At 50.0% G+C, this 15,478-nt stretch overlaps 2 protein-coding genes across 2 annotated transcripts; one reads left to right on the plus strand and one right to left on the minus strand.

The window, feature by feature from the left end:
- The first annotated feature begins 6,338 nt into the window (after positions 1 to 6,338).
- Rnf39 (ring finger protein 39) lies at positions 6,339 to 11,814 on the plus strand. The gene is made up of 4 exons (XM_038343475.2): positions 6,339 to 6,932; positions 8,613 to 8,635; positions 8,820 to 8,911; positions 10,484 to 11,814. The coding sequence occupies exons 1-4, from the start codon at positions 6,570 to 6,572 to the stop codon at positions 11,062 to 11,064; spliced, it is 1,059 nt and encodes a 352-aa protein (XP_038199403.1). The 5' UTR covers positions 6,339 to 6,569; the 3' UTR covers positions 11,065 to 11,814.
- On the minus strand, positions 11,759 to 15,232 carry Ppp1r11 (protein phosphatase 1 regulatory inhibitor subunit 11). Its single transcript, XM_038343476.2, has 3 exons — positions 14,961 to 15,232; positions 13,381 to 13,489; positions 11,759 to 12,920 (listed from the first exon to the last, which is right to left on the minus strand). Exons 1-3 carry the CDS (start codon positions 15,027 to 15,029, stop codon positions 12,718 to 12,720), a joined length of 381 nt encoding a protein of 126 aa, XP_038199404.1. The 5' UTR covers positions 15,030 to 15,232; the 3' UTR covers positions 11,759 to 12,717.
- Between the last annotated feature and the right edge of the window lie 246 nt (positions 15,233 to 15,478).

The following is a 15,478-nucleotide window of genomic DNA, read 5'->3' on the forward strand; positions in this document are numbered from 1 at the left end:
GTGTTAGAAAATAGTTGTTGAATGATGGAATGTTATGAGTGAGAGAATGGTCAGTTCTTAAAGTAATACTGCTAAGATGGTGGGCGGGGGAGGCAACACCGGAGACAAGAGAATGAATAGCAGATATTTAAGGACTGGATAAAGAAGTATCCATGACATCGATGGGAGTTATTAGCAGGAAGAGGGCTAACGAATCCAGGAAGGTGAACACCTAACTCTCAGAGGACCTGCTAAAATGAAGGAGGGAAGTTTTGTAAAGAGGAGTAGAAAAGACAGCAAAGGAGTGAGAGCAGGCCAGGGGTGGGATGTGCCTTCAAATCACAGCCTTGGTTCATGTCTGAAAAGAGAGAGCAAAGTCTCAGAAGAAAAGACATTTAAGAGAAAGAGTACAGGACAGAAGATAGGGCTCAGTGGTAGATCATCCACCTCCCTGATTCCCACTCAGGAACTCTATTCAAACTCCTCGTCAAGCCACTCTAGGGTTAACTAAGAAGAAGGGCTGGATGGGCGAGATTCCTATAGTAGCTCACACGTGTGAGCATCAGGATTCTTCCAGTCAGATTCAGTCAATCTTCTTATGTCTCCACCTCAACCCCAGCCCTCCTCAAGCCATGCATCCGTCAGATGAGATCAACTCCAGGTCTTTAGAACGGTTGCTCTGGAGAACTTCCAAGTATACTAAAGAACATTGAAAACTGCAGAATCTCTCCCTTTACAGGTCTCTTCCTCCAGGAGGCTTTTCTGAAATCACCCCCTCTGGTCCTCCAATCTGCCAACAGAGAACCCTCAATCCACCCCTCACCCCAGCGTACTTGGTCTGTCTTATTATACTCCCTAATTTAGTAATGATAGATTTGGGGTGATGATGAATATACTTCTCCTGCCTTATCACACTCTCTAAGGGCAGGGACTATGAGTGTTCTATGATCATTCTCCCAAACACCTCTTCACGCCTACCTCCCCTCCTTGAAGGCTTTAACACTTAAGATGACATGTTATTGATACAGAGGAAAGACAGACTAGAGGATAAACAAAAGGAGTAAAAGAAAAAAGGGAAGGAGAAAGGAAAGGAAGGGGCCTGTCCCACTTTTAACATTCCCCAGGAACATGCAGAAGTTTTATGCTAGAGCATAGCACCAGAGTAGGCATCCTGAAAGGGTTGGGAACAGCTGTGTAGGAGGCACCTACTTTAAGGAGGGGTAGGATTCTGTCACAGTCAACTGGAGCAAGCAAAGCCAAGCCAGCACACGGGTGTGCGTACACACACACACACACACACACACACACACGCACACACGCACCCACACACCCACACACTCAACTCCACCCTTCCATTTATGGTCGTAGAATGAACTCTGGGGAGGATCAGAGGATCGTTAATAGGTGAACTCATTAGGGAGTCTGAGGAGGGAGGGAGAAGGTCTTGAGAAGGGAAATGTTTCCTGGCAGAGACCAGATCCAATGCCTTTTCCTCTACCTGTGTCCTAGGAGAGACCAGACCCAATGCCTTTTTCTCTACCCGTGTCCTAGAGCCACCAGGTGTGAATGTTTGGAAACCAAGCTATAAAGGTTGAGGCGTCCTCCCCACCTGGTTACAGAAGGGAAGCTTCTGCAGCCAGACTGAGTTCCAGTTCTCCTACCACCAGGACCACCCATCCCCAGCACCTGTCAACAAGGAAGGACTACTGACTGATAAGAGTGTCTTTGTCTGTACTTAGATGGGAGAAGAAGAATCAGTCAGAGATCTTCTCACTTTGCCCAATCAACAGTGAGCAACTCAACAACTGAGTAGAGATATTGAGATATTGAGACACTGCACTGGGCATTGGGCCAGGTGTGCATTGGGCAGTGGTGAACATGAAGGTTACATTCCTGCTCCTGTAGGACTTATCATCTGTGGGATAGAAATAAAAACAGGGAAATAGATTATTGAAGACCAAGATAAAGATGAAGACAAATAAAGAAAATAATTAACTCCTTTGAGGAAAATGACTTAGAATAGAAGTGGTATTGAGGCCGGGGATACAGTTCAGCAGCTGAGAGAGCTTACCGCTCTTGTAGAGGCTAGGATTTGGTTCCCAGCACCCACACCAGGTACCTTACAACTGCCTATAGCTCCAGCTTCAGGGGAGCAGACACCCTCTGGCTTCTCGGGGAACCTGTGCATATGTGCACATAAACTCACACAGGCGCACACACATATGCATAATTTAAAAAAAATAAACACAAGTGAATGAAGCCCTCTATAGAGCTGGAGATGTAGCTCGATGATAGATAACTTACCTAGCATATGCATGACCACAGCATCGGTCCCCAGCACTGAAAAACAAAAGCCCTCTCTGACGCTATTAGCTTTGGGTTGAGACCTGAATGAGATGACGGGGAAAGGCACGTGAAGCTTCCTCCAGAGTGAAGGAACAATGAGTGCAGAGATCGTACATCTGGATCAGCCCTGGAATGTTCAAGGAACAGAAAACAGAAGGGTGCTGCAGCCAGAGCAGAAGAAACCAAACAGGAGGGGCAGGTCTGCTGCAGACTTATGATGCAAGACATCACGCAAGAGCTGGAAACTGCTGGTGTCTGGCACTCACGTCCAGAGGTTCTGCTCCATTGGCTGGAGGTGTCATCTGCTACCAGAAACTTGGTGGTTTCAAAGTCCAGGCAAGTGAACCAGTGATGACCTCGAGGGCCATGGCAATGTGCTCGGACTGAAGGGACTCAGGGTGGTTTTTCTTGTGTTCCAGTCCCAGATCCAGAAAGAACTCATTGTTAAGAGGCTTTGAAGGTAGAAATGGAGTCAATAAAATGAAATAACCCGGCTGAACACAGTGGTGCCTGCCTTTAAACACCCACTCAGAAGGCAGAGACAAACTGATTCTCTGTGAGTTTAAGGTCAGCAAGGTTTACAGAGTAAATTTCAGGACAGCTAAGAACACAGTGAGACCCTGTTTTACAAAAAAGAAAGACAAGATCAGGAGACCAGGGGAACTCCACAAGGCAGCCAAGAGAAGCAGTAAAATCCAGAAATCAGAATAAAACAGACAACATAATTTAATGTGATGCCACATATCTGTGGTCCAAGTATTCAGTGAGGCTATGGTAAGAGGATCTCAAGTTTGAGGCTAATCCGGGCCACGTAGCAAACTTTGGGTCAGCCTGAGGCTACATGGAAAGACTATGTCTCCGCAAAATAAAATCCACAAGCACAAGGGCAAGACACAAGGAGAAGGGCTAGCACATGTATTAATTTTTTTTACAGCTTCTGTAACAAAATGACCACAAATTTAGTGTTTCCAACACACATCTATTGCCTGTTTTGTGTGTTTGTTTTTGCACTGCTGAGGATCAAACCCAGAGCCTAATGTGTCGAGGCAAATACTCTATCGCTGAGCCACATCCCTAGCTTGTTTATTGTTTTTTCAAAAGAATATTTTAAAATTCTCTTGTATGCACGTGTGTGTATGTGTAGGTGAATACATGCCACATGTGTGGGTGCCCAGAAGATCAGAAGTTACAGGTAGCTGTGAGTCATCTGATGTGGGCTCTGGGAGCTAACTCGAGTGTTCTGTAAGAGTAGCAAACTTACTGTGGCACCTTCCCTCCAGCCCCTGCATTTACTGCCTTATCTTAGTTCTTTAGTTCACAAGTCTGGAAAGGGTCTCACTGGGGTAAAATTAAGGTATCAGCAGGACATGGCTCCTCATAAATGCCTGAGTGGGTAGTTCATTCTCCTAGTGTTCGCTGCTTCTTGAGGCCACCCACTTCTTTACATCATGGCTCCCTTCCTCAATTGTCAATGCCAGCATTGTATGGGGCTGGAGAGAGGGTTCGATGGTTAATAGTGTGTCCTAGTTAGAGCCACCATTGGTAAACACCATGTCCAACAGTCTCTTGGGGGGAGGAAAGGGTTTGTTTCACTCATAATTCCATGAAACAGTTCATCATCAAAAGCAGTGAGGGCAAGAACTCAAGCAGGACAGGAACCTGGAGGCAGCAGCTGATGCAGAGGCCATGGAGGAGTGCTTGCCATGGTTTGCTCAGTCCCCCTTCTTATAGAACCCAGGACCAACAGCCCCAGGGTGGCACCAATCCACCATGGGCTGGGTCCTTTCCCATTAATCACTAATTGAGAAAATGCCCCACAAATGCCTTACTGGAGGCATTTTCTCAGCTGAAGCTCCCTCCTTTCTAATGATTCTAGCTTGACATAAAGCCAGCCCAGAGTGCTAGCTGCTTTTACAGGGGACCTGAGTTAGGTTCCCAGTACCCACATTTCAGGGGACATGATGCTGCTGTCTTCTGTCTCCCACAACCCTCCTCCACATACTTTCATACAGACACAAACACGTAAGTAAAAATAATATAAATATACTTTTAAAGCCAGCACTGTCAGCCTGAGAACATCTTGTGCTGGCAGCTCTGTTTCTCCTCTCCATTCTCATTCTCCACATTTAAGAATGTTTGTGCTTGTGATGGACTCACCTGTGTACTCTGGAACAGTCTCCTTACTTCAAGCTCAACTGATTATCAAATATAGTATCACCTCAAATTAATTCTCTATTTCTAAGTAAGGCAACGTGTTCAGTTTCAAGAAATTAGGATGAAGTGTCTTGTGTGACATGGTACCATTCTACCCACATACTATGAAAATGCATCTTTTACAAAAACAGATTTAGATCATATTTGGATCTTTTTTTTAAATGTTGGGGTGTTTTTTATTTTTGAGAGAGAGAGAGGGGGAGAGAGAGAGAGAGAGAGAGAGAGAGAGAGAGAGAGAGAGAGAGTGAGTTTCATATGCAGCCCAAGCTGGCATGGAATTCATGATAATCATTGTGCCTCATGCGCCCAAGTTCTGGACTACAGGCACGCTCCATCACACCCAGCCTCATTTTGGTACCCTTTCATTGAGTTTTAGCTGTGCATTTGGATGCTGAGCTGGGGGGTTGTGAATATGTGTATATTTGTCTGTGAAGGTTTGTTTATCACGGTGTCATATTTGAGTCCCTCTCTGGTGACTATGGGAAAGGGAGGAGAAGGATGCCTGGAGGGGGTGCCTAATAAAGAGTTGCTGCTCGGTAAAGCCTCAATGCCTTGTTTTGTTGTTATCAACAATAACACTAATGACAAGGTCCTTCTCTGCATGTTTAGGTCGAGTTTGCTCTTCTGTCCCTCAACAATCTACTGATCATTGATGCCATGAGAATACTGAGGTGCATTTGTGGTGTTTGTCCTCACTGGGTGTATCCAGAGGCTTGCACACACTGGAGCTGGGTGGGAGAAGATGATCATGATCCATGCACAACAGTGTATGTGGTCACACAGAAGCTTTTTCAGGAATCCCCCAAGGTTCTCAGGCAGAGAGGCTTGGAAGAGAGAAGAGATCTGGAAGGGGAAAGAAGAGGAAGAAAGACAAGAGAGGAGGGAGGAGTGATGAGGAGAGGGAGAGACGGTGATGGAAGTTAGACAAGGGTACAAAGAGAGATCCGAGAAGAAAGCAGAAGGGAGCTCTCGGGTTCTGCAATTTAAATTGAAAATAAATTTAAAACAAACAAACAAAAATAAAAAAAAAAAAACCCAGGCAAGTCTATTCCCTTCTGTAGCACAGTCAGAAGATCTAGGTATGGTCTACTTTTGATGATCCAGGTTTGGGTCTCAGAGATCTAAGGCAGAATAGGTAATTGTCAGGTACAAAAAAAAAAAAAAAAAAAAAAAAAAAAAAAAAAAAAAAAAAAAAAAAAAAAAAACCAAAACAACAACAAATAAAAACACAAAGAAAAAGATAGAAAAAATAGAAACTTCTGGAGAGAGGGGGACTGAGAGAAAATTCAGAACCCTAACCTGAGAGGCAGGAATGTAGGCGCCTGCTTCCAGCCCTTCTCCCAAAGCCTGGGTGTCCCCAGACCTTAATAGGCAAGGCAGGAAGATGAGGCGCCAAGAGTGGTAGCGACATGCCAACACTCAAAGGCCTGCCAGAGCCACACAGTCCAGGACCCGAACTTCCGGGCCCCTAACCCCCAGAGGTAGGTGTGCCAACCACCTGTGATGACTCATTCCCTGGCGATGTAGGCAACGCATGCCAAGAGCGAGCCTGGGCACCCTGCCCACCAAAAGACACACCACAGGCTAAGGGGGTGATTCGCGTTACTCAGGGAATCACTCACGGGGTCTACCAAATCCAACCTTGCCAACAGAGCATGCCCTGGTGCTCAAACCTTCTAAGCGCTGGGACCTAGGTATCTCAGTCTCTACACTCTGTTCCCCAAAACTTAACTAAGAAAGCGGGAGAACCAGATGGGGCATTACGCAAGGTTTGCTGTTTACCTCTTGCATGGGGCCTCCTCCCTCCCTATAAAACCTGACGTGGTGAGGAGACGCGCTGAGTCTGATCTGGGTAAGCGAGGCAGCCTGGGAGAGGGGTAGAGAGGAGGTGCGAAGTGAATGAGGGAGGCGCAGCAAGGGGCGTCGAGTCTGCACGCAGCGGGGGTGGTCCGCCACCTGCGCCCTCGGGGGCGGCTGCTACGGTCGCGGTCGCGGTCGCGGGCCAGGGTGCATCCGGACCTCGGCTTTCCATGGAGGCTCCCGAGTTGGGCCCGGGGTTGGTGGAGCGTCTGGAGCAGTTGGCGACGTGTCCGCTGTGCGGGGGCCCCTTCGAGGACCCAGTGCTGCTGGCGTGCGAGCACAGCTTCTGTCGTGCGTGCTTGGCGCGCTGCTGGGGGACCCCGGCGGCGCCGGGCTCGGAGGCGGCACCCCCTTCCTGCCCCTGCTGTGGCCAGCCGTGTCCCCGTCGCAGCCTGAGGTCCAACGTGCGTCTGGCAGTGGAGGTGCGCATCAGCCGTGGACTGCGTGAGAAACTGGCGGAACCGGGGGCCCGGACTGGGAGACGACGCGGGGGCCGCATCCCCACCATGGGCTGCCTGGACCCGCACGGAGAGGTAAGGAGGTCAGCCTTCTTCGCTGGTCCAGGTTGTTGGTGAAGAAGAGGTTTGTGGGTGTCCTAGCAAAGGTGGACGCCGTGCTTTTAACTCAAAAGCCCTGAAGGGAATACGGGTAGTAGACAGCTGGGCACCAGGAAGGCGGAGGCAGGAGGATTGCGGCAAATTCAAGACCATCTTGGCACACAAAGCGAGTTCCAGTCTAGAGATGGTTACATAGAAAAGAGAGAGGAATTTAAAATAAAAATTTTAAGAGAGGGAGGGAAAGAGAAAAGGGGGAGGGAGGGAGAGAGGGAGAGAGGGAAGGAGGGAAGAAGGGAGGAGAGAGAGAGGGGGGGAGCGCAAGTCTTGAGTGAACAATTTGAGAAAGGAAGAAAGGAAGTTAGGAAAAGCTGTAAGGAGTTGACACTTGTCGGGGGAGGAGGAGGACAACGACGGACAGACGCCTGAATCTTATCAGTGGAGCTGGAGTTAAGATGTTGTAGAGACGATGTGCTGGTGGCAGATAGGACGTTCAGAAGCCTCCTGCCTGCAAGGAGCACGGAAATTGGAGCCGGGACTAATCGGGCTTACCGGTGGGAGACAGAAAAAGGGAAGGGGACGACGCGAACAGACACCCGGGTTAGAGCGAGGAGGAGCCCGGGGAGGGTGGAGATAGTGCCGAATGAACAGAGTCACTGAAGCCAAGGTTGAGACTAGGTGTAGAAAAACAGGGATGGGAAAGGAAGAGACTGGCAAATGAGGTGGGGGCATGCTGGGCAGATAGATGCAAACTTCGCAACTGAGGCTGGGGTTCCCCCTAACAAGCTCTAGCTGAGCTGTGAGTTGTTATTGTTCTCAGCTCCTCCCAGGTCCCCAGGCAGGGGCGGAAACAGGCGGAGGCGAGGTCCGGGTGAGCAGCTGGCAGGCCTCTGGCTGATTTCCACGTTGCAACCCTACAATCTCCCCACTAGGCCCTCCCTGGGCCCCTTTGGACGTCAACCACTCCCATTCCTTGCAGTACCTCAAGGGGATCGCATCTGGTTTATTTCCCCTTAGCAGCCCTCCTGCTCTGGATCCTGCTTCCGCCTTTTGAAGACTGCACAGACCTAATTAGTCTAGGTGTAATTGCCGTCCTCTCTTTTCTCCCTGGCCTCTCCAGCCATCCTCTCTGGGCAAAAAATAAAAAAGGGAAGGAGGGCAACCCCAGTGTTTGGAGGGGAGAGAATCCAGCGCCCTCTTCTGGCTGTCATGGTTCTCTATGAAATCTGAAGGGCCCCTTGGGACGCTTCTGAGTTTAGGGACCTGAGGGTAAAGATGACATAAAACAAAGAGCCCAATAAACGCCATTGAGCTTTTAAGGCAAGAGGGGAAGCAGCTTTATTGTGAGGCTTTTATATAACAACTCTTAACTCAAGGAATATGAGTGTGTGTTTTTATGGTGAAGGGGTAGACATTTGTCTGGAACACACGGAAGAAGCTAGTGTATGGGAAAACCCATAAGAGCGTGAGGAGAAAGTGATTTTGGAGAGAGCAGAAAGGGAGGCCATGAAAAAAGAGAGGAGAACAGAAGAGAAAAATGGAGCAGAGGGACGAAAGAAAGACCATTTTAAGAGGTGGTGGGGAGGGGTAACAACCACTTGGTGCTCCCTCACAATATGAACCTGACACTCACACCATGTTTTCTTCTGCCCATACCAGGATATGAGGAAGACGTGGAGACGGTGAGTTCCATTTTCACTATTTCTTCCTTCCAACTACCTGCAGGCACAGACCCTTGTCTCCACTTACTGAGTCTAGCCGCACCTGTTTCTGTTAGGAGCAAGTAGGTTAGGGATGGGATCCTCAGAACCATCATCAAAAGACAGGAAGGCTGATAACTTCCTGGCCCTTCCTTCTTCTGTGCAGATTTGAGGTCCCGGCACCCAAGTCATCCATCTCAGACGAGGACCTTCCTGAAGATTACCCTGTAGTGAAAAACATGCTCCACAGACTGACAGGTGAGGAGGGAGGAGGCGGGGATCACGATCTGTGATGTTTGCTCCCGGTCAGCTGTCAAAAATGGTCAAGCCTCCTTTGGCATCCGTATCAGTTTTGATTTCCTAGGGCCACAAATGGGTGACTTGAGCAACCATCCACACTTCAAAGTTTAGAAGTGGGAGTGTGAAGGCTCAGGAGGAATCTGTCCCCTGCCTCTCTCTGGGCTTCCTTCCGGAAGCCTCAGCACTCCCTTGGCCTACAGGGAGTCTCCCCTGGGCTTTGTTCTATGCGCCTGTCTCTGTGTCCAAGTGTCTCTTCTCCCTTTTAAGGTAGCAGTCATACTGCATCTGGGTCCACCCCAATGATCTCAGTTCTTACCTGATTACCTTTGGGAAAATCCTTTTCCTGCATAGGGTAAATTCAGAAATATTAAAGAACAAAATTGAAACTCTCCCCCCCCCCCCCCCCGCGTGCACACACACGCCTTTTAAAACAGTGTCTTCCTATGTATCCTAGACTGGTGTAGAACTCTGGTCCTTCCCGTTTCTGCCTTTAATGTGTGGAGGCTATGAGTATGTAATACCACACCTGGCCAGGAGGCACGGTTTAACTCAGAAAAATAGCCTTATTCTTTGGTGTGTACTCAAACAATACAAGATTGCCCTCAGGAATCCCTGCTTCCACCGTCTCCTATTGCTCTTCTTGAGAAGGGCCCCAAGACTCCAGCATCTCCTACCCCTTTGCCCATTCCCAAGGTAGCTCTTCATCCATTACCATTCCTACCCCTTAGTCACACATCCATCCCACTTAATCCAAATTGCTTCTAGCTCCTATTCCAGAAGTATTTCCTTAAAGCACCCCATACCTATAAGGTCAGTGGTCTTTCTGGTACCTTTGAAGATCTCTGTCTCTTCTTGGGCTGCACCTTTCATAGAAATGGACCTGTCCGGTTCCTACCCCTGCGAGGGTGAGTGGCCTGGTTTTATTGATACCTTGGAGTCCTCCCTTTGCCCCTCCTTTAATCAAGTTGGCTCCTATCCAGTATCAGTCTCTCAGTAGTCTTACTGACCTGACTCCCATGCTCCACCCAGATGCTACAGATTCAAGGGTTTATGTTTCGTTTTGTTTTGATACAAGGTCATACTATGTAGCCATAGCTGGTCGGGAACTTGCTGTGCAGACTGGCCTCAATCTCACAGAGAGCTGCCCTCTCTGCCTCCCAAGGGCTGGGATTAAAGGCATGTAGCACCACAGTCCGGCTTGTAGATGGTTGCAGTATTAGTCCTCATAATCAGCTTCTCTTCCTTCACCAACACCAGAAACCAGACAGTCTTCTCTCCTGTCTCCACGCAGTGGTCCCTGTCCTGGACCAGCATGGTCCTTGTCCAAGTCCAGTTCCACAAAAGTGGTGCATCATAGCACCTGGTGGCCTGCCTCCACCTGCTCTGTGCTTTATCCCAGTTGCCCTTTGAGCTGTCTAGGGAACTCAAGCACTTCTTTCTCCTAAGTGCCCTTGCGGTCTCTTCCCCACCCTTTTCTTTCTGGACTCTATAAACTTCTCGTGTGGGGTTTCCTCTGCTTCTCTTCTGCAGCTGACCTGACGCTTGACCCTCGCACTGCACACCGTGGTCTGCTCATCTCCTCTGACTACCGCGGCGTGAGTCTGGCTCCACCTGGAACTCCAGAGCCCCTGGACAGTCCCGCGCGTTTCGACCAACTCCCAGCCGTGCTGGGTGCGCAGGGCTTCGCTTCAGGCCGCCACTGCTGGGAGGTGGAGACTGTAGAGGGCGCGTCCTTCAGAGACTCTACCTCGGAGGATGAGGACGCAGGCGAGAGCTGCTATGCCGTGGGCGCGGCCGGGGAATCCATGACGCGCAAGGGCCTCATCAAGCTGTGCCCATCCGAGGCTGTATGGGCCGTGGAGGGCCGCGGCGGCCGCCTATGGGCGCTCACGGCCCCAGAGCCCACTCTGCTAGGCGGTGCCAGGCCGCCGCCGCAGCGCATTCGCGTGGACTTGGACTGGGAGCGGGGCCGTGTGGCCTTCTATGACGGCCGCTCATTGGACTTGCTCTTCGCCTTCCAGGCGCCGGGCCCACTCGGGGAGCGCATCTTCCCGCTGCTGTGCACTTATGATCACCACGCCCCGCTGCGCATCGTGCCAGGAGAAGGCTGAGCGTCTGGACCCCTACCTCTTATCCCAGCCTATACCGGATGCCTCGAGGCCACTTCTCTCTGGTGCAAAAATACCCACCTATTTCAGTGATCATGTCTGTATACCTGTCGCAGCAGGGGTACTAATAAGCACCCTTTACCAACTTACATTCTTTTTCCCAAAGCAAGACCTCAAACTGGCTTGTACATCCGTGCCTTTAAGCCAGTCTGGTCCTATGTCTCCATGCCCTAACCCAACCTTTTGAGTTCCCTTTCTATATCATTCCAGGCAGATAGAGAAAAGCTCTGCACCACCAGTCCTGGGAAACAGTCTGCATTTACCTCTAATCCCAAAGGGCTCAGGGCCTGATCCACAGCAGGAAGGTTGGAGCCACTCTGAGGATTCCCCTCAAGAAAAGTCCTTCTAAAATAAGACACTTAACTCATTACCTGAGGCCCTCAGATCCGAAGCCTAAAATATAAATTTTGGGATTTATATGCAAGCCAGTCCACACTCTACATTTGTGACTGTTTTCTATGCTCATAGCCTTTTTCCTTTATTTAAACACCTTCTTGGAACTTCATCTTGCACACCTAAGAACCAATGGTGCTACCCCCCCTTCTCAACCTGGGAGCAACCCGGGCATCCAAAACATCCTTGTATAGTCTCCCTTTCTCCCCATGTGTATAAATGGGCCTGTATTTAACACATTGTGTAATGTTAGGTTATTTATTTTGTGCATCTGTGGCAATAAATGAGATCTCAGTGGTGGCACGGGCTTTGCTGATCTCGGTACTGTGCACAGCTGGAGGCCTGGAGGACAATCCCAGCACCAGTGGGGGAGAGCGGAGAGAGCAAGACATCAAAGCCTAGGCAGGAAAGGGAGGGAGGAGTGCTCTGCAGGGGCCTGTCCCTCATCTCTTTGCTCTCTCCCTCTTTCCTTTTAGAGACCCAGGCCCCTTGGACAACAGTGCTGAAGCTCAAAGACTAAAGGTTGAGAAAATCATTGGCTCTAAGTCACTGGTCTCAGCCAGCTCTGTCAGAAATGTTATATTCAGGTCATTGTAGGTGTGACTCACAAAGACCTCTCCTAACTCCCTTTGAGGGCCAGAAGGGGTATGTAGGAGCGAAAGGGCTGGGGAACCCTGTGGTCTGGTCTCCATAAATCCTTGGATCCCACAGGCAAGGACTAAGACTTAGGATAACTGCATATGTGGAAGAACTGTAAGCCAGGGTTATATGCAGAGCTGAGGTGCAAGATTGCCTGGGATCTGCGTGGGTCCTGGCAGTGAAAGCTGGGACTGTTGAAAACCCAGTTTAAGAGCTTGGGACTCAAGCTAAGGGTGCAGGTGGCCAAGATAACTGGATCCCAGGACAGGTAGTTTGGCAGTGAGAAAAGGGACAAACTGAGACCAAGATGCCTGGATCCCAGGCACGGGGGGGGAGGGGAGAGAGACTGTAGGGAAGAAGGGGCTGGGAGAACTCAGAAGCCTGGGTTCTGGAACAGCAGCAAGTCAGAATTCCAGGATCTCTATCCACCCTCCTCTTCCTCTTCTCTATCAGGCAGGAGAGGGAAGGAGCGGGCAGGAGAAGGGATCAGACCATGGGTTGAGTCCCCATGTAGCCAGATGGATACATTTGGGGTCAGGCAGACATATGAACAGGGAGAGGGATTTAGTGCTGCATAGGTCCTGGAGGGGGCTGAGAGGGGTCAGGAGGCTGTGGGGGAGTGGTTGGGGTGGGTCCGGGGGTTGTATGACGCCGTCCTTTGCGGTGACCCCGTACACAGTGCGTATGACCACAGCCTTCCTCTTCATCCTCTTCACTCTCGGTGGAGCTCTCACCAAAGGCCCGAGGTTTCTCGTAAATACAGCAGCCTGGATGGAGAGGGAGGGAACAGTTAAAACGGATGAAGAATACAACGTTCAGTCCGTTCCATTTCCACCACTGCTGCGTGAAAATTCTCTCCAAACACTGTCTGCTCTTACCTTCCAGAATGCAACCTTCTTAGTCCCCCCTGCAGGGACTCAGGCACCCATGCTCCTTGTCTCTTCAGAGAATCAGAAGCACCTTTCTCCCACTCTGTCATGGCTTGCCCCACAGACTTGCTAACTCATAGTTTTATCACCCCCATCTATTTTCCTTTCCAACCAAGAAAATAAGAGAACTGTAGCATCTGGGAGGCAGGGGCTCGGGACTGAGGCGTCTGGGAGGCAGGGGCTCGGGACCGAGGCGTCTGGGAGGCAGGGGCTCGGGACCGAGGCGTCTGGGAGGCAGGGGCTCGGGACCGAGGCGTCTGGGAGGCAGGGGCTCCGGCCGCAGGGCGCCAGCACTCACACTTTGACGAGCGGCGCCCCATGTGCTCATTGTCCACAGTGTCACTCGTCCATTCCACCTTCTTCTCTGGCTTCCGTTTCCGCAGTTTAATGGTTAGGCTCCGATTCTCCTGTAAGGTGAAGAGGTATGGGCCCATCTAGCTAATCTCTTGACCTTTCCTGTTTCCCAAGGAACCTCTTCTTCTCTCTTCCCTGGCTCAGTCAGTACCCCACACCACGTCCCTGGAGGAGCCAGGTGCTGGGAGCCGAAACAGAACGTGTTTTTACCAGTTCATGAGGAATATCAATTCCTGTTCTTGATAACTACTAGTATGCAAAAAAGACAATTCTTAACCCTGGGAAGGTGCCCGCAAGTCTCCAAAGGAAAACACAACCCTCCCTGTTTCTTCATCTTAATTCTACATCATCCTTGGTGGTATTAGTACAAGAAAGTTATTTTCTCAGTTCCCTGTGGCTGGTCTTCAGCCTCCCTTTCTTTCTCCATACCTCTTATTCATGCTCTCTCTAGAGGATTGCAAGCATGTAATCCCAGCACTTAGGAGACTGAGACAGAAGCCAGCCCCTGCAAAATGATAAAGCTTTTTTCTTTCAAAAACAAAATAAAAATTAAAAAAAAAAGCAGGGCTACAGAGACAGCTCTGTTGGTAAAGAGCTTTCCTGAGTTTGCTTCCTAGAATCCATATTTTAAAAAGGAAGTCAGATGTAGTGGTGGTATACATATGCAATCCCAGTACTGGGGATGTGGAGAGAAGCAGATCTCTCGCTAGCCAGCCTAGCTGATTTGGGCAGCTCCAGAAAAAATGATTCTCTCTCAAATCAACAAGGGGGGGGGGGAAGAGGGGTAGCCTGTGCCTGAGAAACATCCGAGGTTGGCTTCTGCCTCCTCATACATCTGAACAAGCAAAATAAAACAAATCCAAAACTGTCCTCTTCCAAAGAAACCCTTCATTCGTAACTCTCATCTTCAAGTCCAGAGCTCTCTACATCCTGCCAACTTATTCTCCAACATCCTGGCATCTCTGGTAGCAATTACTAACCTACTAAGCTCCTTCAACTCAGACATTATTAAACTCAACGCATCTTTCTCCCTTCGAAAGCAATTTAACTTATTTCTGCAAAAATTCTATTTGTCTACTCATTTGCTTCTCTCCCCTGACTTGTCAAAAAATACTACCTTCACCTTATTTTCTATCCTCTTTCCCTCCACTTAAACAGGCACCCGTTCCATGACTATCTATTGGTAAGTACTCGTTCTTTATGTTTGCCTCCAAAACCATGCTTTCTCAAATGGCCTTTCATTTCTTCCTAGTATCCTCCTTGCTCCTTAACCCAGTTTCCGTTTATTACGTACACGAACCCCCACTCCAAATCCTAACACCTATGCCCTAACTGTAACTGCGGATTAAAGGTTCCTTGACCACTTTCATGATTTCAGCCGCTCCAAACATCCCATTCCCTTGCGATTTTCCCAAGAGTCAACCCCACATGTTCCAGATCCCAAACCCTCCAACTTTCCAAACCCCTGTTTCCCTCCCAGTACCTCCCAGACCCCTAAATAGCCCCCCCGCCCGCCTTTCTCACGGGCTCGGTTGTCACGGTAACCGTTGTCTCAGTGACGGTCTCACTCAGCCCGGCCCCTGCCTCCGCCATGGCTAAAGCGAAAAGCGAGGAAGCGGGATGAGACACCCTTCCCTTTTTCCGCGCCTCTGAGAGCTAAGAAATCCGGTACACGATTCGGAGTAGTGGCCAGGATACTCTGGCTTCCTTTTCTCCCCCCCCTTCCTCCAGGGCCTCTGCTTCCCTACCCCTGGGGATAACCTGTCCAACCCCACTTCCGGCCTTTCACTTCCGGGTGTGACGCATGCTGCAGGACCCAGTTTCCCTTCCGCAGCACCGCTTGACCAAAGCGCAGGCGTCACCACATTAGTTCCGCCGTACTGTAGCAGTGCGCAGACGCCGCAGTTAGCAGAAGTGACGTCACGCGGGCGGGGCCATCTGGGCCAGGACCTGAGTTCATTGGAGGAGGGGCAGCTCCGGGTTGCGGGGCGCCGAGGAAGTGAGGTCCATGTGCTACTCTGCACCCCTTCCCTTGTCTGCTG

Source organism: Arvicola amphibius, chromosome 9 (assembly GCF_903992535.2).
Source record: "Arvicola amphibius chromosome 9, mArvAmp1.2, whole genome shotgun sequence".
In the NCBI taxonomy this organism is placed as follows: Eukaryota; Metazoa; Chordata; class Mammalia; order Rodentia; family Cricetidae; genus Arvicola; species Arvicola amphibius.

Excerpts from the sequence above, each read along its gene's own strand:
- Rnf39 (XM_038343475.2), top strand. The coding sequence starts at position 6,570 with ATGGAGGCTCCCGAGTTGGGCCCGGGGTTGGTGGAGCGTCTGGAGCAG. Across the intron at positions 6,933-8,612 it reads GCCTGGACCCGCACGGAGAG|GATATGAGGAAGACGTGGAG; the intron begins GTAAGGAGGTCA and ends TGCCCATACCAG. Across the intron at positions 8,912-10,483 it reads CATGCTCCACAGACTGACAG|CTGACCTGACGCTTGACCCT; the intron begins GTGAGGAGGGAG and ends TCTCTTCTGCAG.
- Ppp1r11 (XM_038343476.2), bottom strand. The coding sequence starts at position 15,029 with ATGGCGGAGGCAGGGGCCGGGCTGAGTGAGACCGTCACTGAGACAACG. Across the intron at positions 13,490-14,960 it reads TTACCGTGACAACCGAGCCC|GAGAATCGGAGCCTAACCAT; the intron begins GTGAGAAAGGCG and ends TTCACCTTACAG. Across the intron at positions 12,921-13,380 it reads GGGGCGCCGCTCGTCAAAGT|GCTGCTGTATTTACGAGAAA; the intron begins GTGAGTGCTGGC and ends CTCTCCATCCAG.